At 35.6% G+C, this 22,886-nt stretch overlaps 1 protein-coding gene across 1 annotated transcript in view; it reads left to right on the forward strand.

The window, feature by feature from the left end:
* The window catches only part of PGM2L1 (phosphoglucomutase 2 like 1), a 68,472-nt gene extending 49,088 nt beyond the window's left edge, over positions 1–19,384 (forward strand). The window contains exons 5-14 of the mRNA XM_059929471.1: positions 1,434–1,517; positions 7,585–7,778; positions 8,633–8,822; positions 9,372–9,469; positions 10,175–10,355; positions 12,396–12,489; positions 12,817–12,946; positions 13,179–13,368; positions 17,058–17,191; positions 18,936–19,384. Coding sequence (XP_059785454.1) covers positions 1,434–1,517; positions 7,585–7,778; positions 8,633–8,822; positions 9,372–9,469; positions 10,175–10,355; positions 12,396–12,489; positions 12,817–12,946; positions 13,179–13,368; positions 17,058–17,191; positions 18,936–19,038 — 1,398 coding nt within the window. The 3' untranslated portion in view covers positions 19,039–19,384. The remainder of the gene's footprint in view (positions 1–1,433; positions 1,518–7,584; positions 7,779–8,632; positions 8,823–9,371; positions 9,470–10,174; positions 10,356–12,395; positions 12,490–12,816; positions 12,947–13,178; positions 13,369–17,057; positions 17,192–18,935) is intronic.
* The last annotated feature ends 3,502 nt before the right edge of the window (positions 19,385–22,886 follow it).

The following is a 22,886-nucleotide window of genomic DNA, read 5'->3' on the forward strand; positions in this document are numbered from 1 at the left end:
GAGTGTATCAACAAAAGCGAGAGTTGGCTCTCTGAAGAGACAATTAATAAAATAGACAAAGCCTTTTGGCAAGGGTGCTGAAGAAAAAAAAGACAAAGAAAGTAAAAGAGTGAATAATAAATACATAGCGATTAAGAAAATCACAATATTCTGAATAACATAATGCAAATAAATGTGAAACTTGGGAGAATTGGCCAATTTTCTAGAATAATTAATACATCAAAACTGATAAGAAATAGAAATAGAAATCCTGAATAGTCCTAAAGAAATTGAACTGGTTTTTATTTATCTTCTCAAAATAAAAATGCCAGGTTCACATGATTTTGTGGGCAAGTTTTACCAAATGTTTGACCATTAGATAATGTCTCTATAAACTGTTACTAGTGATTTATTGGAAATATACGGAGTGGCTCAAAGAATTGAAGGAATTTCTAAACAATCAGCTCTAACGAATGACAGAAACCAGGGAGGGCCCAGAAATGTAGAACATTTATGTAGGAGTCTGCTACTGGGTTACCATTTCCAGCTGTAACTATGTGTTGGCCTTCCTCTCTTATTGCAGGTAGATTTGCTCTAGCTTCTAGGGAAGTTATTTTTAGCACCCTTTATCACCATGTCTTTGAGTCAAAAGGCAATCTTCCTTGACTACCTATAGCAGAGACATCTTAGAGAAAGACTCTGACCAGGCTTGGGTTGTGAGCCAGTCTCTGAGTTAAATCATCAAGGGAATAGGTTACTCTAGTCAGATCAGGGTCATGTGTCCACCCACCCATGGCCAGGAGAAGAGAAGTTGGATGTGATGGTAGAAGGAATATGGGGAACATCTTAGGCAAATAAATAATAACTGCAAAGAAAAAGGGAAATTCAACCAGGGAATTAACTTTGGGAGAGATGGTAAATTGACCTTTATATGCTATAGAGGCCACAGAGTATATGTAAAGATCTTCAAATTGGAAGGCAAGAGACCTAAGTTCTACTCTTATATATTCTCCCTTATGATTATATAATGTTGGATAAACAGTATACAGTGTGTAAAATATGTAAAATATGATAGATTAGATGAGTTCTTAAATTTACTTACAGGTCTAATATTTTATGATTATATTCCCCTCTCATATCTCCAGAGTCTTGTGGAGTATCTGGCATATATTAGGTGTTTGTTAAATATTTGTTAAATGAACAAAATAATTATAGGACTAAGTTAAATGAGACTAGAGGGGAAAAAAACCATTCAGTCTAACAGTTAGGTGGTTATTGATGACCTAATATTTAGGTGGCTTTAGTTATATCCCACCCAAGGAACCTGGAGTTGATTATTGAGGTTTTAGGCTATTTATATCTTAATGTCTTTTCCAATTATGTAATCAAAGTTATTCTTATGTCAAATGTGTGAGTAGCTAAGAAACAAATATTTATTGTTATTGTTCTTTTAGCCATATGCAGTCCAGGAGCTCAAAGCAGTTGCAGGTGTGATGATTACTGCATCTCACAACCGCAAAGAAGACAATGGATACAAGGTAAACCTTGGACTCCTCATCTTTGGTCATTTCATAGTTCTTATTTTATTTAAATAATATGTGCTGAGTATATTTTCTACAGTGGGGAGCAGGGTTAGACATTGGGAACAGAAAGATAAAAACATTGAGGCTACCCCTCAAAGAATGTGTATCCCTAATGGCGCTTATTACGTTTCAGTAGGTACTATTACAAAAGTCTCTTCAATGGTCTTTTTACTTCTGATATCTTACTGCCTTTGATTTCCCCAACCCATCCCAAATCCACCCTCTCTACCATTTCAGAAATAAAGTCATTTTGTACCAAGAACTTAAAGAATAAATGGGAGTTTGATGGAAGAGAGCCGGAGGAATAGTATCTTGACCTCATTCTCCTCTCCCTCCAACCTTCTGCTGGGACTCCCTATTGGCCACAGGATCTATTTGATGTGTCAGGCTTCATGGCAGAAAGCAGGGTGGGGAAGGGTGAAGAGTGGCTCTGGAGGGGCAAACAGAAGATATGGCACAGTATTGAACCAGTGTTTGGGGCTCCTAGCTGATGAGTCCATGATCTTATATTCTTTTTTCATCTTGTGTAGGGAGACTCCAGGCACACTAAGCTCTGTTTCACTGGGGAAAAGAATATTTAATACTAATCTAAGATTTTGGCCCTGGCCAGCTAAATGGGTAGTGTTACCATTTATAGAGGCAGGGAAGAAGCATAATTAATTAGTTTGGGACATAATTAAGTCTGAGGGATTTGTGGGTCAAACAGGCAGCAATGACCTGTAGGCAGTTGAATATGTAGATCTGTTGCTCAGGGGAGAAATCTGCGCTGAAGTTACAGATTTTGGGATCACCGTACATATTGTATTAGAGTACATAAGAATATTTGGAAATTCTTTATTTGGATGAGCAGCCCAGAGACAGTGTAGGTTAGAAAAAGAGTTCAAGAATGGAAACCTAGGGAATATCAACTTCAAGTGAAGGGAGAAAGAAGAGGAGCTGGAGATAGGACAAAGACCGGGAGAGACTGGTATGATAAAAACGAAAGAGGTAAGGGAGTTGCAAGGAGGGAGAGGTTAACTGTTAAAGAGAGCTAAGAACCCAGATCTCTCCTCTGAGCATCAGACTCCTGAATCCAGCTGCCAACTTAACATCTGTTGGGATGCCTAACGGGCATCTCAAAATGAGTGTCTTTGAAACAGTGGTCTTGATTCCCCCCAGACCTGCCACATATACACCCAAATGTGTTCCTCCCTGAGTCTTATCCATCTCTGTAAATTCACACTACCACCCACCTAAACAAAAACCAAACTTCATTCTTGATTACTCCTGACATTAATTTACTAACAGGTGCTACAAATTATACATATACATCCAAATGTATATGTATGTATAATTTGAGATATATATGTATCCATATGTATCTACATAAACATCCAAATATACGTAGAATATGTTTACTTCTGCCAGTACCTTCTACCTCCACTGTTCTAAACCATTGTTGTCTTCGCCTGAACTACAGCATCTTAGCTGGTCTCTTCCCTGCTTCCATTTTTCTCCCCTGCAGTCCATTCTTCACCAAGCAGCCAGATGATCTTTTAAAATATAAACGGGTCATGTTAACTTTCCTGCTAAACCCAAACTGCTTACCTTGGGGCTTACAGGACTGTCTCCTGCCTGCCTCTTCCACCTTGTTTCATTCATTCTTCTCCTGTGCTCAGTACGTCCCAGTCACACTGAAGCTCCTTTCCATTCCTCCAGCTCCTTCAGTATACCAAACCCTTTTCCCACTCTGAGCCTTTTGTTTGTTCCTCTGCTTGAATTTCTCTTCCCCAAATCTTGCAAATTTGCTTATTTTCATCCTTCAGGCTCCTGCCCAGATGTTGTTTCCTTGAAGAGACCTTCCCTGGCCACCTTATCTGAAGTGGCTTCCCTCAGTGACCTTCTCTTCATCTTGTTTATTTCCTTCACAAAACTTATCACTATCTGTAATTACCTGCTTTCTTTACGATGAATTATCTTGTTTGTTTATTGACTTGTTTATTTGACTGTCCCCACCCCATTCCCCAATATAAGCTCATGGGTGGAGGGACTTAGTTTGGATATTTACTGCCATTGAACATACTTGTCACATAGTAGACCCTCAAAGATTTGTTTTTTTAAAGTATTCAATATAAGCACAAGGTAAAAAGTATGAAAGTTAAACAGTGTAAAAAGTTAAACAATAAGGAGTATTTCTCCCACCCCCTTCCCCTAGTATCCCTTTTGAGAAGCAAATACTGTTTCTGGTTTTGGTTTCCTTCCAGAGAGTCTATACATGTGTAATCATGACCAATCATGTATTGGTCACTCCTCTTTTTTTTTTCCCCCATAAATGGCAGGGCACTATATATAGTGTCCTGCACCTTGTTTTTTTCACACAACAGTGTGAAACAGCCTTAAAGATCATTTTCTACATCAGTCCCTCTATAGATAGATAGGTTTGCCTCATTCATCTTTAAAAACCTACATAGATGGGCTTCCCTGGTGGCGCAGTGGTTGAGAATCTGCCTGCCAATGCAGGGGACGCGGGTTCGAGCCCTGGTCTGGGAAGATCCCACATGCCACGGAGCAACTGGGCCCGTGAGCCACAACTACTGAGCCTGCGCGTCTGGAGCCTGTGCTCCGCAACAAGAGAGGCCGCGACAGTGAGAGGCCCGCGCACCGTGATGAAGAGTGGCCCCCACTTGCCGCAATTAGAGAAAGCCCTCGCACAGAAACGAAGACCCAACACAGCCATAAATAAATAAATAAAATAAAATAAAATAAAAATTAAAAAAAAAATCCAACACCCTTTAAAAAAAAAAAAACCTATATAGATGAGTCATAATTTATTTAACCAGTCCTCTGTTGATGAATATTTCATTTGTTTCTGATCTGCTGCTTTCAAACAGTGCTACAGTGAATGCTATTCTACATACATCTTTGTTCATATGTACAAGTAGACTTACAGAGTCAGTATGGAATAGCAGTTAAGAGAATTATGGGGTGGGTTTGAAACCTACCTCTGCCACTCAGAAGCTTTGTAATCTAAGTCAAGTTACTTAATTTCTCTGTGCTTTAGTTTCTCCATCTACAAACTGAGAATAATACTAGAACCAGCATCATAGGGTGAGAGTAAGGATTAAGGGAGATAGTGCATGAAAAATGCTTAGTATAGTGTCTGGCTCCGGTAAATAATAAATGTTACCTTTTGTTTTTATTTTTGTCTATAGCTGCACTGTCCAAACTGATAGCCACCAGCTACCTATGGCTATCGAACACTTAAAATATGACTAGTCTGAATTGAGATGTTCTGTAAATGTCAAATACACACCAGATTTTGGACAGTTAATACAATAAAAGAATGTAAAATATATGGCTTGCATTGTGGCTCACATTATATTTCTGTGGCCCTGCTGAGCTATAAAATAAATTTCTAGATGTTAAACTTCTGAGTCAAAGGGACTATGAAATAAAATTTGTCATTCTGTATTCAAGGTGGTGGTTCTAATTGATACTCTCACCAATAATATGCGGGTCTTTATCCCATACCGTCCATTATTGTATTATCAAACTTTTTCATCTTTGCCAATCAGATATGTGGAAATGTTATGTTTAATCTGTACCTGTCTTATGAGTAAGGCTGAGCTTCTTTTCATACACTTATATGATATTTGTGTTCCCTTTCCTGAAAAGTCTGTTAAAGGTTTTGCCCATTTTTTTCTTGGGTAGTTGCTCTTTTCCTTGTTGATTTGTAGGAACTCCAAAGTAGCTCTTGGTCATCTGTTTTTCAGGTATTTTCCCCCCATATTATCATTTGCCTTTTGACTTTATTTATGATATTTTTCCATGTATGGTATTATGGTATTTTTTTTCCATCTGGAAAAATTATTCTGGCACTTTTATTGGTATCATATTTTACTTGTACATTAATTTAGGGAGCTTCAATATTTTTGTCATATTATTGAGTCTCTTTATTCAAGAACAGAATGTATCTTTCTATTCTTCCAAGACTTCTTTTAGACCCTTCAGTAACATTTTAAAGATTTTTTATCTTTTACATTTCTTTTTAAGTTTATTCCTGGGTATATTTTGTGGCATGGATTTTTCTGTTACTAAATCAGGTAGGGATACTTTCTGCTGCAGGTTCAGAAAACCCACAAAGGTGGCTTAAGCTGATAGGAATTTATTTTTCTCACGTAACAAAAAATCCAGAAGTATGTGGCTGCTGGCATGGTTCTGTAGCTCAGCATTGTCGGGCCTGGCACCTCTGCAGTGTTGTTGGCCTTTTCTTCAAACATGGCCATTATATGTGCTGCTGTTGCTCTAGGCATCACATTCACATGCAAGGCAGGGAGAAAGGCCAAGATGTTTTTTCTCATGTTATATAAATTTTCATAAAGAGCTTTCAGGGCCTATGGACAGAATCTTGTTGGTTGCTTGGAATGTGGGAGCATCCCTTAAGAGCAATTTTTGGTTTTGTTTTTTAAATTTCTGCAGGAACCTCAGGAGTTTCACTGACTGGGAGCAATTTCTGTGTTAATTTAGATCTCAGATTTGAGATTTTTTAATCACCCAGAACTTGGGAAGAAACAGACATGCTTCCTCATCATCTTTCAATAATAGTGGGCAGAACTTTTTCTATTCTACATTTCCACTAAGAGGGGCATCTTAGTTCCAGTTCCCTACCTTCCACATGGGCATTAACACCCAGGAGCCGGATAAACGAACAGTTCCCAAACCCCAACTGGCCACAGCATCAGCCCACAGCTTTATCACTCTGGTTTTCCATTCTTTCCTTTTTTCCCAATGCCTGGAGTTTTCCCTTTCCTTCTTGTGAACCAAGCTGTGCATTTTAGATAATACTTTTTCTACTTTATCTAGCATCTTGAGGTGTTTATAGAGTGAGAATTTTTAGGTCATGTAGTCTACCATATTGCTTGGTACAGAGTTTTGTACATAGTATATATTCAAAAGTATTCTTCTTTCCTTCCTTCAGGATGCAGTAGAAGGGATTCATGTCAAATACATGGGAGAAGTTGGTATAGATATTCCCTAAGCAGAGTCCCTTCTAACCTTGAGATCCTGTGAATTATAGAAATACATTTTCTTGCTTTTTTGTTAACTGTTCCTACTGTCTTGTTGATCAGGCTACTTGACAAACTGACAACTTAATGAAATGTATTTTCATTAAATACTGAAAATACATATACTGAAATGTGTATGGAATAATTAGCATGTTAACTATCTTTGCTGGAATAGACTTTATTTAGTGTGACATAAATTCTACTTTAATTTATAGCTGAAAAATAATTTCTTCTTTATCATATAACAGAACCATTTTATAATGCTAAAATTTCATAGTATCAAGTTTTATGGATATTCCATGGTTTCTTAGATCTTCTTTAGTATATATTTAGCTATAGATCTAAGATTATGATTGTACATTATGGTATATGCCTATTTTAACATTGTCATAATGATGCCCCAATTATATTTTACTTGTATTGTTATTAAAGTATACTTCTAAATGAGAAAATAATACCGGATCATTTTATTGAAAAGTCCCTGTGGAATTATTACTATCAATATCCTTAGGTGTTTATTAAGTTAGTCCAGTGTTGACATTTTCTACTTGATTGATTTGGTATGCTTCTTTTTTTAAAAAAAATAAATTTATTTATTTATTTATTTTTGGCTGCGTTGAGTCTTTGTTGCTGTGTGTGGGCTTCTCATTGTGGTAGCCTCACTTGTTGTGGAGCATGGGCTCTAGGTGCACAGGCTTCAGTAGTTGTGGCACGAGGGCTCAGTAGTTATGGCTCACGGGCTCTAGAGCACAGGCTCAGTAGTTGTTGTGCATGGGCTTAGTTGCTCCGTGGCATGTGGGATCTTCCCAGACCAGGGCTTGAACCCGTGTCCCCTGCATTGGCAGGCGATTCTTAACCACTGCACCACCAGGGAAGTCCAGGTATGCTTCTTTTTAAAGTCAAATATCTCTGCTGTAGCTAAGAAAACATATGGCCAACATTTCAAGTAATTATAGCTGTGTTTACCTGTCATCTAGGTTTATTGGGAAAATGGTGCTCAGATCACATCTCCTCATGATAAAGAAATTCTGAAATGTATAGAAGAATGTGTGGAACCCTGGAATGGTTCCTGGAATGATAATTTAGTGGATACCAGCCCACTGAAGAGAGATCCTCTGCAGGACATTTGTAGGAGATACATGGAAGATCTGAAAAAGATCTGTTTTCACAGGTATCCAAGTGGGAATATAGGTTAATATTACCTTAGCATAAGATTAACAAATAAGAGAAAGCAATAGGGATAAAAATGTGTTGACTATTCATTATATTAAAATTATCGCTAAATACTACTATTCATAATATTTAAAAAGTAGAAATAACACAAACATTCAAATACTCATTAGCTGATGAATGGATAAATAAAATGTAGTATATCCATACAATGAAATACTATTCAGCAGTGAAAAGAAATAAAGTACTGTTGCATACTACAACATGGATAAACTTTAAAAATAGGCTAAGTGAAGGAAGCCAGTCACAAAGGACCACATGTTGTATGGTTACATTGATATGAAATGTCCAGTGTAGGCAAATCTATAGAGATAGAAACAGAAAGTGCATTTAGTGGTTACCTATGGCTGGGAAAAATGGGAGGATTAGGGTGTGGTGGCTATGAGGTATGGAGTTTTTTGGTGGGTAATAAGAATGTTCTAAAATTGATTATGGTAATGGTCGAACAACTCTGTGAATATAGTGAAAGCCATTCAATTGTATACTATAGATGGATGAATTTATAGTATATTAATTACCTCTCAATAAAGCTGTTAAAAATTATAGCTGAATAGATGTATTCACTCTATATAAGGTAAGGAAATTTCCTCTAAAATTTGATTTTTCCTTACCTATTTCCATATTTCTGTAACTATTCCATAAATAGCTAACACTATTTTTAGAAAATATCATGGCTTGTTGAATATATTTTCCGTATCCTAGCAAAATAAATTTTAGCTTTTTCTCTAGATTATTTTAATTATACCACAAGTTGTGAGTTTTATGATATTGACTGAATGATATTTTCCTTTACAGGGAATTAAACTCAAAGACCACCTTGAAATTTGTACATACATCTTTTCATGGAGTCGGACATGACTATGTGCAGTTGGCTTTTCAAGTATTTGGTTTTAAGCCTCCAATTCCAGTACCAGAACAAAAAGATCCTGATCCAGACTTTTCTACTGTTAAATGCCCAAATCCTGAAGAAGGAGAATCTGTGCTGGTATATTTTTTCTATATTTAAATTATTATTAGTGTATTAAACTTTATCATATAGCTAGAACTCTTTGACAATTCAAAGATTACTTACAAAAGCAAAAACCACTTTAGTTTACATCTTTTAAATTATATTAGAGCCATATATTCTGTTTTGTTTGAAATCTCTATGGTGGATATCCCTACTTCTAGGCTTATTTTAAATTTAGCCAAACTAGATTAGCAGATGCAAACTATTATATATAGAATGGATAAACAACAAGGTCCTACTGTATAGCCCAGGGGACTATATTCAATATCCTGTGATAAACCATAATGGAAAAGAATATGAAAAAGAATGTATATATATGTATAACTGAATCACTTTGCTGTACAGCAGATATCAACACAACATTGTAAATCAACTATACTTCAGTAAAATAAAGTAAAAAAAAAAAATTTAGCCAAACTATATTCCTTCTAAAATTCATATCACTAACATAGTGCCTACATTTAGGAATATTACATTGAACTTAACATCTTCAGTGCAATCCAGCTTTTTGGGTCACCATTTCAGGAACTTTCTTTGAGACTGGCAGAGAAAGAAAATGCCCGGATAGTGCTAGCCACAGATCCTGATGCAGACCGACTGGCAGTGGCAGAACTTCAGGAGAAGTAAGTAGAACCTCTTATTTGATTAAAAGCTTAAACTTTGAAAAACAGTTTTTGATTTTAAGTCTTATAGGCTCATTGGAAATAATAAAAAAAAAATAAGAAAATAAATCTCCCGTAAGCCTACTATCCAGAGATAACCACCTAGGTTGATATTTTGACATTTCCTTCCTATGTTTTCTCTATTCAAATATTTAAGATGTATTTGTTTTTTATAAAATTGTAATCATACTATATATAGTTTTGTATCTTGATTATTTCCACTTAATATTGTACTGTGAGCATTTTTCTCTGTCCTTAAATATTGTTTAAAATATTCATTTTTAAACTGGCATAGTATCCCAACAGATTGCTTTATCAGTGTAATCATTTCCTAATCATGGTCCTTTTGGTTGCTGTGTATTTTTGCCATTATAATGTGGTAACAAATGTCTTTACATAAAAAAGACATCATATTATAACATATTTCTCATTAAGTAAGAAAATAAAAGTAACAGCATAATAATTTTTCAAAGTACTTTGCTGCCATTCCTACCCTAAGCTCTCCCTGGTCAGTTAGAGAAGTAGTAGTAAATGTTTTCTCAAAAATCCCATACAGTAGTTTTTGGGTTTTCCTATGTGAATGATGGTAATTTGTAGGTCCTGGGGTCAAGGAGTTTTAATGAGAAGTTATAAAGGTCTTGACTTGAATTTTCATTCTCTCTACAGTGGTGATTGGAAAGTTTTCACAGGGAATGAGTTGGCAGCTTTGTTTGGGTGGTGGATGTTTGATTGCTGGAAGAAAAATAAATCAAGAAATGCTGATGTGAAGAACATTTATATGTTAGCCACCACAGTCTCTTCCAAAATTTTGAAGGCAATTGCACTAAAAGAAGGATTTCACTTTGAAGTAAGAATAGACAATATCTGTGTGCTCCTTTTCTAAACCTATTTCTATAAATTAAAGCCATCTTCCCACCAAAACTGACTTTTATTGATTTCATTTCTAATTCCCTCTTTTTTTCTAATTCTGTTAACACTTTCTTAATCTTTTTGATTGTTTAGTAACCTTGAGCCAAATTCATCCTGTATGTGAGTTTCTGAAACTAAGATAGGACGTTCTTTAGAAATTGCCTTAATGCTTACTATTCTATACAACAGTATCTGGCTTTCATACCAAGAATATCTGGCTCCGAGTGACCTCATCAATCACATAAACTCCACTCCAAAAAATTGTAGGTGTCATTGACTACTTGTTTAGGCTCTTCAAGTTCAGTCTTAAGAAACTTTAAGTAGTCTCCTAGATTGCAAATTAAGACCCATTGATTCTACATCCAAAAAACAAATAATGACTCTCTCTCAGCACAGATCACTAACCTTTGTGAGCCTCGGGCAGTTAAACTAACCACTTTTATAGCTACTGGGACTAATGCCAATTAAGTTACTTTTACTCTGCCAACTTTGCCAAATATCAGTGAAAAAGTCACCTCTGGGCATTTTTCTTGAGCCACGATCAAGCTACAGGTCTTAACACTAATTGGCTAACTAAAAGAAAATCGAACCTTCCTTAATGAAATAGAACTTCCAGTCTCTGGCTTTCTAAAATACAAATAGCAAAATAGAAGAAATTGAAAATTTATTCAAACCTAAAATTCTGAATTACTCTAATGTTAACCTTTTCCTGGTAGGAAGAAAAATGTATAATGAGCACAAAAGAGAAAAAAGAACATGATTCTAAAGACCTATTTATAAACGTGCCTCCTTGTTTTTGTTGGAGGTGGGGTGCTGCAGAGATTTTGGGGGTTTTTTATTTTCCAGTGAGGAGGTAGAGAGGTGAATGAGAAATCTTAAATTAGTAATGGAGAGCTCCAGAGTCACTGTGTATTACATTCCCTTTCTATTGACTCTAAAAGAGTTCATGTCTTTAAAATGAACAGTAGCTCATCTGATGAAAAGTCCTAATTTCCAAAGAAGGACTTAGTCACTTTCTTGATGGGTTTTTTTTTAAAATTATTATTTATTTATTTATTTATTTTTGGCTGTGTTGGGTCTTCATTTCTGTGTGAGGGCTTTCTCCAGTTGCAGCAAGCGGGGGCCACTCTTCATCGCGGTGCGCGGGCCTCTCACTATCGTGGCCTCTCTTGTTGCGGAGCACAGGCTCCAGATGCGCAGGCTCAGTAGTTGTGGCTCACGGGCCCAGTTGCTCCGCGGCATGTGGGATCTTCCCAGACCAGGGCTCGAACCCGTGTCCCCTGCATCGGCAGGCAGATTCTCAACCACTGCGCCACCAGGGAAACCCCTCTTGATGGTTTTATTTGGACCATGCTGTTATGGTAAAAGTACACTTGGTTCTAGTATATGTTGTGATGTTAAAAGTGCATCATTAAAAAGCTTTAATGCCTTTGATTACGCAGATGGACTAAATTAAAACCTTCATAGGCACTTTTATATTAGTGTTTATAATACAGCTTAAAGGACAGTTTCTAAGAAGCAGTATAATTGAATCCTGGCTCCGTCTCTTATATGCAATGTAATCTTGGACAAATTTACTGAACCTCTGAGCCTCTGTTTCAGCAACAGAGTTTTTGTGAGCATTAAAAAAGATAATAATGTAAAGCAGCTGTTACAGTGCTTGATAAATAGCAGATGATCATAATATATGTGTGTATTTATGTTACTTTGTGACTATATGCATCACCACTTATTGGATTATATTTGGTGGATTACATCACCTATTTCTGTGCTCGATAAAATGGTAGGTCATCAGTCACGACAGTGTGTGTATACATGCCCTTTATGACTATATGTTTACCACTGTATAAATCTTTGTGGTGAAAACCATAACAGAAGATCATTATGGAAGTGTTACGTGCATTTAGTGACAGGTTTTCTCTAATATGTATTTTTATGAGAGAGTCACTTAACTAGAATGGCCTCCTCTGCATTTCAGGAAACGTTACCAGGTTTTAAATGGATTGGAAGTAGGATAAAAGACCTCCTGGAAAATGGGAAAGAAGTCCTTTTTGCATTTGAAGAGTCTATTGGTATGTAGTAAATATTAAAATATTTGAAATTTGAATGAGAGCATTTTTTAAAATATAGTTAATTCTGAACAGAGGAGTTTTTGTCATCTGGTTTTGCATTTTGAGTTTAAAAAAAACCACCGAGAACTCCGAAATGTGTAGATACATTTCTCATCAGGAAAAGAAAAAAAAAAGACCTTAAGGGTCCCCTAAATACCTTCAGTATCGGTGGGTTTCGTTTACTACTAGGTTTTTAAATTCATTGGTCCTTCTGAAGAAATGTAAAACTATTGAAATTATATATAGGCTTATATTTTCCTTCTTTTTAAAGATGTTTTTAATTCTTAGGTTTTCTGTGTGGAACTTCAGTTTTGGATAAGGATGGGGTGAGTGCAGCCGTTGTTGTTGCCGAGATGGCATCTTACCTGGAAACCATGAATATAACATTGAAACAACAACTGATTAACGTTTATGAAAAGTAAGTTCTACTATTAGGAATTTCACGTTCTAATTTTTTTATTTTTTTGGTGCTACTTTTAACCTTCTAAATTTATTTTTGAGGAATAGTCATTCCTTTTTAAAAAGTACTAAAATTGTCTGCATTAAGGACTGCCACTTTCTACGTAACACTGTAATAGGCTTATCTTTAATACATACTTTTCTAAAGAGTGAGTTGAAATCTGATTTTAACACTTTAAATCTCTGTGCAGATATGGTTATCATATTTCAAAAACTTCGTATTTCTTGTGTTATGATCCAACTACCATCAAAAGTATATTTGAAAGACTTCGCAATTTTGATTCTCCAAAAGAATACCCAAAGTTTTGTGGGACATTTGCTATATTGCATATACGAGATGTTACCACTGGATATGATAGCAGCCAGCCTAATAAGAAATCAGTAAGTACCTATTTTTTTTAAATTTTCAACAATTTGTAATAATTCACACTACAGTAAAATAGTTGAAGGTCAAGCCTGTGAGTTTCTTGAAACTAGGGTCCATTGTTTTTCTCCAGAGCAGTTGTAAGTTCACCAACTGGCTCTGACTCCCATCCTGTCCTCATCACTCCCCCAGGTGTATGCTACCCTTGTGGGTGGGGAGCGGGAAGGAGAATGAGAGAGACAGAAAGAGAAAGGGAGGGAGGGGAAAGGTGTGATGATGCTAAATAATGTTGAAAATAAAGTCTAAAAGCCCATAATTTTATCATATGATATCACTTATATGTGGAATCTAAAAAAATTATGCAAATGAGCATATTACAAAACAGAAACAGACTCACAGGCATAGAAAACAAACTTTTGGTTACGAAAGGGGAAGCGGGGGAGGGATTAATTAGGAGTTTGGAATTGAAATATACACACTACTAGGGGCTTCCCTGGTGGTGCAGTGGTTAAGAATCCGCCTGCCAATGCAGGGGACACGGGTTCGAGCCCTGGTCCGGGAAGATCCTACATGCCGCGGAGCAACTAAGCCCTTGTGCCACAACTACTGAGCCTGCGCTCTAGAGCCCGCAAGCCACAACTACTGAGCCCTCGTGCCGCAACTACTGAAGCCCGCGAGCCTAGAGCCCGTGCTCTGCAACAAGAGAAACCACCACAATGAGAAGCCCACGCACCACAATGAAGAGTAGCCCCCGCTCGCCGCCAACTAGAGAAGGGCTGCGTGCAGCAACAAAGACCCAAGGCAGCCAAAAGTAAATAAATAAAATAAATAAATTTATTAAAAAGAATATATATATATATATATATATATACACACTACTATATATAAAATAGATAACCAAAAAGGACCTACTGTATAGCACAGGGAACTACACTCAATGTCTTGTAATAACTTATAATGGAAAGGAATCTAAAAAAGAATATATATATATATATATATATATATATATATATATATATATATATATATATAGCTGTATACCTGAAACTAACACACATTGTAGATCAACTATATTTCAATAAAAATTTTTAAAATAAAATTAAAATTTAAAAAAAATTTAATGTTTTACCTAATCATCTTAGCACCTAAAAATAAATAAATAAATAAATACTTATAATTTCAAAGCTATTCATCTTTCTAGTTTTAACTTCCCTTTTCAACTTTATTCCCTATACCTCCAGCCAAATGGAATAACTTATAGTTTCTTACATATATACATTAAAAATTTTTTTTCTATTTTTGCTCAGGCTTTTTCCTCAGTCTACCTTTTCTTCCTACTGCTGCAGATCCCCACTTTAGCCATTTTAAGACTTCATGCCAATGTCACCTCCTCCACATACCCTCCAGGTCCCATAATCCGATATCGTCCTCCTGAGGTTTCATTATATATTGTGCCTTCCTCTTGTCATTTATCACTTTCTATCATATGTTATCATTGTCTTGTTCATGGCAGATCCATTTCTAACATAGCTTTATGCCTGTCAAAGCTCCTGCCTACATAGTGGGTGCTCAACTAATATTTAAAAGCCCTATAGATTGCTGATTATATTTATTTTGTTATTGTTATGATTACAATTATTAGCCTAAATTTCTATTTATAATTTCCGATGTCTCAAGCTTCTAGGCGCATAATATATTTTGGGAAATCTGCAAGCCTTTTATGTAGAATACTACCCATATTCCCTTTGTGTATTTTCATCCAGTCAACAAAAATTGGTTCTCAGTTGTTATTCTGTGTGCACATATGTGTGTATCTATTTTTCCATCTTTGTAAACTAATTGAAAAGAACCAAATTTCTTGCTTCTTTTTATTTCTCTAATGTTGCTGTGGTTAGAATAGTTCTTGGTGTGATGCTTTTTTCCTCTTGAATCCCTTTAAAGTTTTTGATATTTGTTATTCAAAGTGCTTTCCTATCTATTCTCCACTGATGCTTACAACAGTTTTGTAAGACTCATAGTGTAGATATTTGTTAATCCCCTAAGGTCACACACAGTGACTGTCAAAGACTTCCTGAGTTCTTTCTTCTCCAACTTCAGATTGGCATTAACTGTGTGTTCAACAGGCATTTATTAAAACCCTTCTGTGCTACAGGCACAGGCACACTGGCAATACAGTAATGACAAAGGCACTGTTTCTACACTCAGGAGTCTAGGGGGGAAATGGTCAAGTAAACAGTGATTACTTTACAAAATGATAAGGGCTACCGGGGGTACATAAGGGTGCCATGGAAGAGCATAGGAAAGACCCTTACTCAGATTTGAGGGGCTTACAGAAGGCTTTGCAGAGGACTTCTGTGAGCTGAGTTCTAGAGTCTGGGTAGGAGTTATCCAGATGTGGGAGGAACAGAGGATGTTTCAGGCAAAGGGAGCAGCAAGTGCTATGTCTGGAGGTGAGAAGGCATGTTTTCTTTCAAAGAACCACAAGGAGTTCTCTACAGCTGTAGTGTGGAGTGCAAAGAAGAATGGCCTGTGCGGTGAGTGGGTTAGAGAGGGGCAGACTTCCAGGCAGGGAGATCAGTTAGTATGCTGTTTCAGTAATCCAGATGAGAGATGATGGGAGCCTGAATGTAATATGGTAGCAGTAGTGATGGAGAGAGCCAGACAAAATTGAGTTAAATAAAGGATAGAATTGACAAGACTTGCTAGTTGATGACCTGTGAGGGGAAAAGAGGGAAGGAAGGTCTCTGTCTTAAGCAACTAGTAGTACCACTGACTGAGAGAGGGATCTCACGGAGAGGACCAGGCTCGCTACACCTGAGGGAAGGCACCACTGTCAACCCTTCTGCCCTAGTACAACCCCCATGGGTCCCTCGAGATACCTTCACAGACTGATTTGTGATCCAGGAAGAGTACCAGTGTTAATCCATATATTTAATGTCATTAAAGCTTTATTTCATGTTTTAACTTTTAGGTAAAAAATAATACATATGTATTTTGCACCCCAGTGGGTTATTTTGCCTGTCCTCTAGGATATGTGTACTCTGCTTTGGAGACTACTGATAAACTATCTGTGAAAGTGCTTTGAAATTCTAAAGCACTTTGCAAACGTAGAGGCAGTTTGGACTTTGGTACAGATAGACCTGGCTTCAACTTCTTGCTCTGCCACTTAGCTGATTACCTTGAACAGGTCGTTTATTCTCTTTGAGCCTTGTTTGTAAATTGGCAGTAATATTTACTTTGCAGGACTATTGTTGAGGCCTGGAGATCATGTGTGTAAGGTATATAATCCAGTGCCTGTACAATTATAAATGTTTAGTAAATGGTACAGCTATGAATTATTATGCATGTAATCTTTTGTATTTTACAATTCTTTTAAAAATATTTTTAAAATTTTAATTGCAGTTAAAAAAAACACATAAAATTTACCATCTTAACGATTTTTAAGAGTACAGTTCAGTAGTGTTAACCATATTCACATTGTTGTGCAACAGATCTCCAGAACTTTTTCATCTTGCTAAACTGAAACTCTATACCCATTAAACAAGTCTCCATTTCCCCCTCCTGCTAGCTCTTGGCAACCACCCTCCTACTTTCTCTTTCTATGAATTTTGCTACTTTACACACGTCATATAAGTGGAATGTATTTTACAACTCTTGAAAAGAAAGGTACCAAGTGTAATTGAGCTGTTGTTGCATTTGTGCATAGGTGCTGCCTGTGAGTAAAAACAGCCAAATGATTACATTTACTTTTCAAAATGGCTGTGTTGCTACTCTTCGGACAAGTGGGACAGAACCAAAGATAAAGTATTATGCAGAGATGTGTGCGTCACCTGACCAGAGGTGAGAATTGACTTTTTAAATATTATATATATATAAAAGCTTTATTGAGGTGTAATTTACATTCAGCCATTTAAAGTATACAACAATGTTTTTTAGTATATTCAGAGTTGTGGAAACATCACTCTAATCAAGTTTAGAACATTTTCATCACCTCAGAAAGAAGCCGCATACCCATTCGCAGTCACTCTCCACTCCCCTCCTTCCCAGCCCTAGGCAACCACCGATCTACTATTTGTCATTATAGATTTGCTTCTTCTGGACATTTCATGTAAATGGAATCATACAGTATGTGGTCCTTAGTGACTGGCATCTTTACTTAGCATAATGTTTTCAAGGTTCATCCATGTTAGCATGAATCAGTACTTTATTCCTTTTTTAAAAAATTTGTTATCATGGCTCAATGATATTCCACTGTATGGATATACCATATTTTTTTATCCGTTTATCAGAGGATGGACATTTGGGTTATTTCCACATTTTGGCTATTATGAATAATGGTGCTCTAAATGTTTGTGTTCAAGTTTTTGTGTGGATGTATATTTTCATTTCACTTGGGTATGTATCATATATATATATGGAGTAGAATTGCTGGGTCATATGGTAGTTCTATGTTTAGCTTTTTGAGGAACTGCCAGACTGTTTTCCAAAGAGGCTGCATTATTTGGGAACTGAATTTTAATTTTTTAGTGAATTTATATTCTTGGGAAGGCTCTCTGAGCTTTAACTATTAAATGATGAACATAAAGAATTGATCAACAAGTAGTTTGTTTATTGCCAAATTCTCATTTTCTACATGTAACATGATTTGACTTAATCTGGCCAATTAATATCCTTTTAGGAGTATGAATTGTGACTAAATTAACTTGACTTTAATAATATATTCAGAGGGTATTTAAACTTTTTAAACTTTCATAAGTAGTATCTCCTATAAGGTTGTCATTGATCAATATATATTTGGGAAGGAGATTTTTTTTGGAATTGGCTTCAGAGCCCAAGTTACATTATTTACTGTTTCCCTAATCTTTGCGTTGAGGAGCAGATTTTATTTCCTTTGGGGGAAGAAAATGACCTCCTGAAGTCATTCAGAGCAGAGTGTGAAGTAAAACATATTGAATAATGCTATCTTTGGCTAAGAATGAAGGTTGATTATTAAAGTAATAAAAATTGATTTGTTGTGTAGCTTGTAAAATGACTGTGAAGGCAGTTTTAAAGAGGCATTCCTAGAAATGTTTTGGGCAGTGGCACCTCTCCAGGTGATAACTTTGACGGGAATACTTGCTATTTTTTAAGCATCTCATTTTTTTAGTCACATCTCTTTCTCTACTACCTGAAAGATACGCTGTATCATCCCATAATAATCTGTACGGGGTATTCTTCAAAGTATTTCAGGAAGCCATTTTATCTTAATACCTGATATTGGTGTTCTAAGCCATTAAATTATATGATTCAGGACAAATCTTTAGATATACTATAACTCATCCATGTTTCATGTACCAAGGAACTCCTTTTAATGCAGTTCAATTTCAGTTTGTGATAATGGTGTTTTCCGTGTGTGTGATTCCCCTCTTCCCACCTTTGGTCTTGTTTTGTTTTGTTTTGTTTAAACTGAGGGAATTTCTCTTTCGTTTACCAGTTGTTTAATCATCCCATCAGGTATGTGCCCTCTTAAAAAGTTATAACAACTGAAACAAATTTTAAGGCTATGAAAATAAAGAACTTCAAAACTCTTAACCTTTTCCCTCAGTGACACTGCCTTACTAGAAGAGGAATTGAAGAAACTCATTGAAGCTTTGATTGAGAATTTTCTTGAGCCCAGTAAAAATGGACTGACGTGGCGTTCTGTGTAGTGTTCACCAGTACATCATTGCTTTGCACTGGCCCATGGAACAGAACAACCAAGAATTCCGTGCATTGAACTCGAGTTAGCATTCTCTCTCTGTCTCATCTGGCCGAGTATCTTTTTCCTTTTATTTTCTTTCTTTTTGGTTGGCTGACTAAACAAACTGTATACATTTGAAATGAAATGGTCTGGAGAGAAATGATTCAAATTTTTTCATAATCTTGAACAAAAGTCAGTACATTAAAAGTATTATGGTAACACGTCGTTCTTCCTTCAACAGAAACAAAACAATACAAATTTGAGTTTTCTTATTAAAGTGTGATTAAGCTTAGTTCCATATTCTTGTAATTGTGTATAGCACGGTTTTTTTTTTTTAAGGCAGATAAATGCTATATAATTGTAGAGTTAGTTAAGGAAATTAATCCATAAAATTGGCAAGAAAATGGCACTGTTCCCAGTATACTGTGGAAAAGTGTCATTGTTATATCACAGGTATTAACTTACAAATTAGAGTATTTGAAATGAGGTATTTAGCATTTCTAGCTTAGAACAGATGTTACAATATGTGGTTTCAGCACCTTTGTTTCAGGTGCTCTTGGTGCAGTGTAAATTTATTGTATTTATTTAAAATTCTGACATTTACCGAACATAAAACAGTAGTGGCAACACTCCTAGTGGCTTGGTTCTTGTCAATTTCTCAGTGCCTTCTCAGGGCATGGTTTGAATTGAAATAGTGTTCTTGCATTGAATATAATTTAATCAGTTAATTTGCAGACAGTTAAAGAAAATCTTCCAAACTATATAGGTGCTTCCCCTCTATATCAAATAGGTTTGTTGATTTAAAAGTGTTATGAATGTAAGTAAAAATCTCAATAAAAGCAGTCTCAGTGTAACTGTAGTTAAGGATCTTCATGTTAGAATTGTGTCAGTCATCACAACCTCTAAGTAAAGAAAAATATCCAAACTAAGAAAGGAGCTGTGAATTTATTTAAAAGCCTAACCTTTAAATTACATTTTACAAGTATATTCATTTCTTTATCACATGAAGTAATGCTCATTTTACTAAGAAATAAAACATCCAGATTTTAGATCTTATGAAATGCTAAAACTACATGTTTTAAAACTAAAGTCCAGTTTATCCTAACATCTTGCTGACTTCTGTAGAATTTCTGATCACAGGAGTACTATTTATCTTTTTTAGTGTGGAAAAAAAATTTTTTTGGAAGGTCACTTTTAGTTGATTCTGCATCTTCTAAAAAAGAGTTAATAGAGAAGTGTTGTTTAATCTTCTTAAAGTGTATCCTGTCCTATATAGCTCACAGAGTACTTAGTACATGTGGTATAGTTAAGAGGTAACAATAATGAGGCCTTGGATGTACGTAATTATACTAAACAAATTGCCTATGGGCGATAACTAGTATGAGAGAATTTATTTCCTAAATAATAATAATAATATAAAATTTGAACTGACTAGAATATTTATTAAATCATGGTTTGGTTTATTGCAGCTATCAGCTAACATTTGGTTGAATCCAGATAATCCAGATGTGATTTTCAAATTTTGTGTTGCCACTATTGTTAATTTGTTCCTTCCTTACTTTCTTGTAGCTGAGTCTTGTGTGACTGTAGATAGTAGAGCTAAATGTAGAGCAGTATTTCTGAATGAGTTTGTTTCCAAAGGCTTTGCACTAAAGAAGAAATGTGTAGAATTTTTTGCTTTATTTGTTTTTGGGAATGTAGATTGTAATTTAGGAAATGGCCTATATTCTACAAAGTGGTATGAACAGTGCTACATATATATATATGAAAAATATGTATATTGGGTTTTAGTATCTGTGTTTCAGTGACTGAAGAACAAAGTTGAGCTAAAATGATACAATAGCTCATTCATAATCACTAAAGTTGTGTCATACTGTCATTCTAGTATAAATAGAACAGTTTTGAGTGCTTTAATATAATGCAACACTTGAGTCATCTTAATCAAGGTGAAAAGTCATTAAGGCTTGGATTCTTATCTCAAAAATTTAAAAATCCAAAGTTAAAATTAACGAAATTTTACAAATGTTCCTGAAGTGTATAGATGGAGGGAATTATTTGATTCTAGCCAAGCTCTCAAGTCTGTCTAAGCATGATATTTAACAAGAACTTGACATAGTGGGTGTACACTTGCCTAACAGAATAAATTCAGTAGCCCCAGCCAACCAAGAGAAACAGAAGTACTGGTTGGTAGGTCTCAGCCTTAGGATCTACATTGTTTATCTTTTTGTTTATGAATAATATCATGGAAATGAATGCATTCTCATTGAGTGTGTAGATCAGAACTGGTATTTTCTAGAGCTTTGGGGAAAAGGAAAGAATTAATGGGGCAAGATCAAAAAGCACTGGAAATAAACGGTAGAAATAACAATAGAAAGGTCAGTAAGGTGGCACAGGAAATGCTTTGTGTGAAGAGCAAACTTATCACCCGAAAAGTGGGGAGTGAACTGGCTGTGGGCAAGTTGTTTACGTGTGTTTACTTGTTATTATGATGAGCAGATAGTGATGCTTTTGTTTTCCTTTATTAGTGACCACTAAAGAGAGACCAGGGAGGCCTTTGAGGAGGTGAGGAAAAGTACCTCTCTTACTGATTCAGTTCCTGCTAGGATGTTGTATTTTAGGATCATATGGGAACTGGGGAGGGGAGGATATAGCAGAAATAAAAAGGAATGAAATATAGATTGGGAAATAAGATCCATGAGAAATAGTTGAAAGGATTAAGATCATTTAACTCTGGAGGGGAGAGAGCTGTTGAGATAGTTTAATAACTCTTGAGTTATTAATTGAATCATTTATTGAAGAATTCAAAGTAGGAAGTCTGATAATATGACAGACTGTTCTCCATCTCCATCAAGGACAGAATAAGAGGGAATAAGGACTTTTTTTAAATAAAATTAAACATTTTAATATTAAAGGGGTATACTAAATGGCTTTTTAAGGTTCCTTCCAATACTTTTTTTTTTTTTAATCTCAGGTTGGAACAAAGATGATGTCATAAAGAGCACTGAAAGCAACATTTCAGTTTCACTCCATACCTAGAAGAATTTAGCTCACAAGATAGTTTTTGTGTATGTTGAATAGTAGATGCATGAGTGCAGTCTTTATTCATTGTATAAAGACCTGCTTAATTTAATCTGCAAATTAAGTGAGACTTGAACACAATTTTGTTCATCTTGAAGAATGTATAGCGTTATAGGATAGTTCAGAGGTTTGTTTTAAATATAAATTATTGTTATTTGGATGTTGTAACTTCAACCTTCAGACAGAAGGTTCTAAGAGGTTGGATGCTTTGGAATATCTTTATATAGGGAATAGACCTCCTATTTCTTAAGCAGGTTGCTTCTGGAATTGATGCAACAGAGATATTAGCTGGAGTTTAATGGAGAAATTGTTCTACGAACTGCTGCTATTGGTATTTCTCTTAGATGTTTTCCACTGATGTTTGTGATGCTTGAAAAATCCAAATTCTGCCTGGATAAATTTGTTTTATGCTTTTTTCTCTCTACCTCCCTCTTTCCCTAGGTGCCCTCCCACATTTTGTTACTGTGAAAAGCTGTTGTCCTATTACCTCACTGATAAGTGATCTTAACTGTATTCATTCAGAATGCTTTAAACTTATTCCTAAGCTGTTTTTGTTTATGGACTTCGGGTTATTTTGTTATTATTGTGAGAATATTTAAGACATTGTAAGAAGTAATTTTAAATCTATTGCATAACCTTTTTTGGTTTGTCTGGATACTACTATATATTAATTTATTATGGCCTTTTACAATTCACTTGTTTTCTGAGATTGCTCTAGAAACTGATGAAGAAAGAGTC

The sequence above is a fragment of the Balaenoptera ricei genome, chromosome 8, assembly GCF_028023285.1.
Source record: "Balaenoptera ricei isolate mBalRic1 chromosome 8, mBalRic1.hap2, whole genome shotgun sequence".
Lineage (NCBI taxonomy): Eukaryota > Metazoa > Chordata > Mammalia > Artiodactyla > Balaenopteridae > Balaenoptera > Balaenoptera ricei.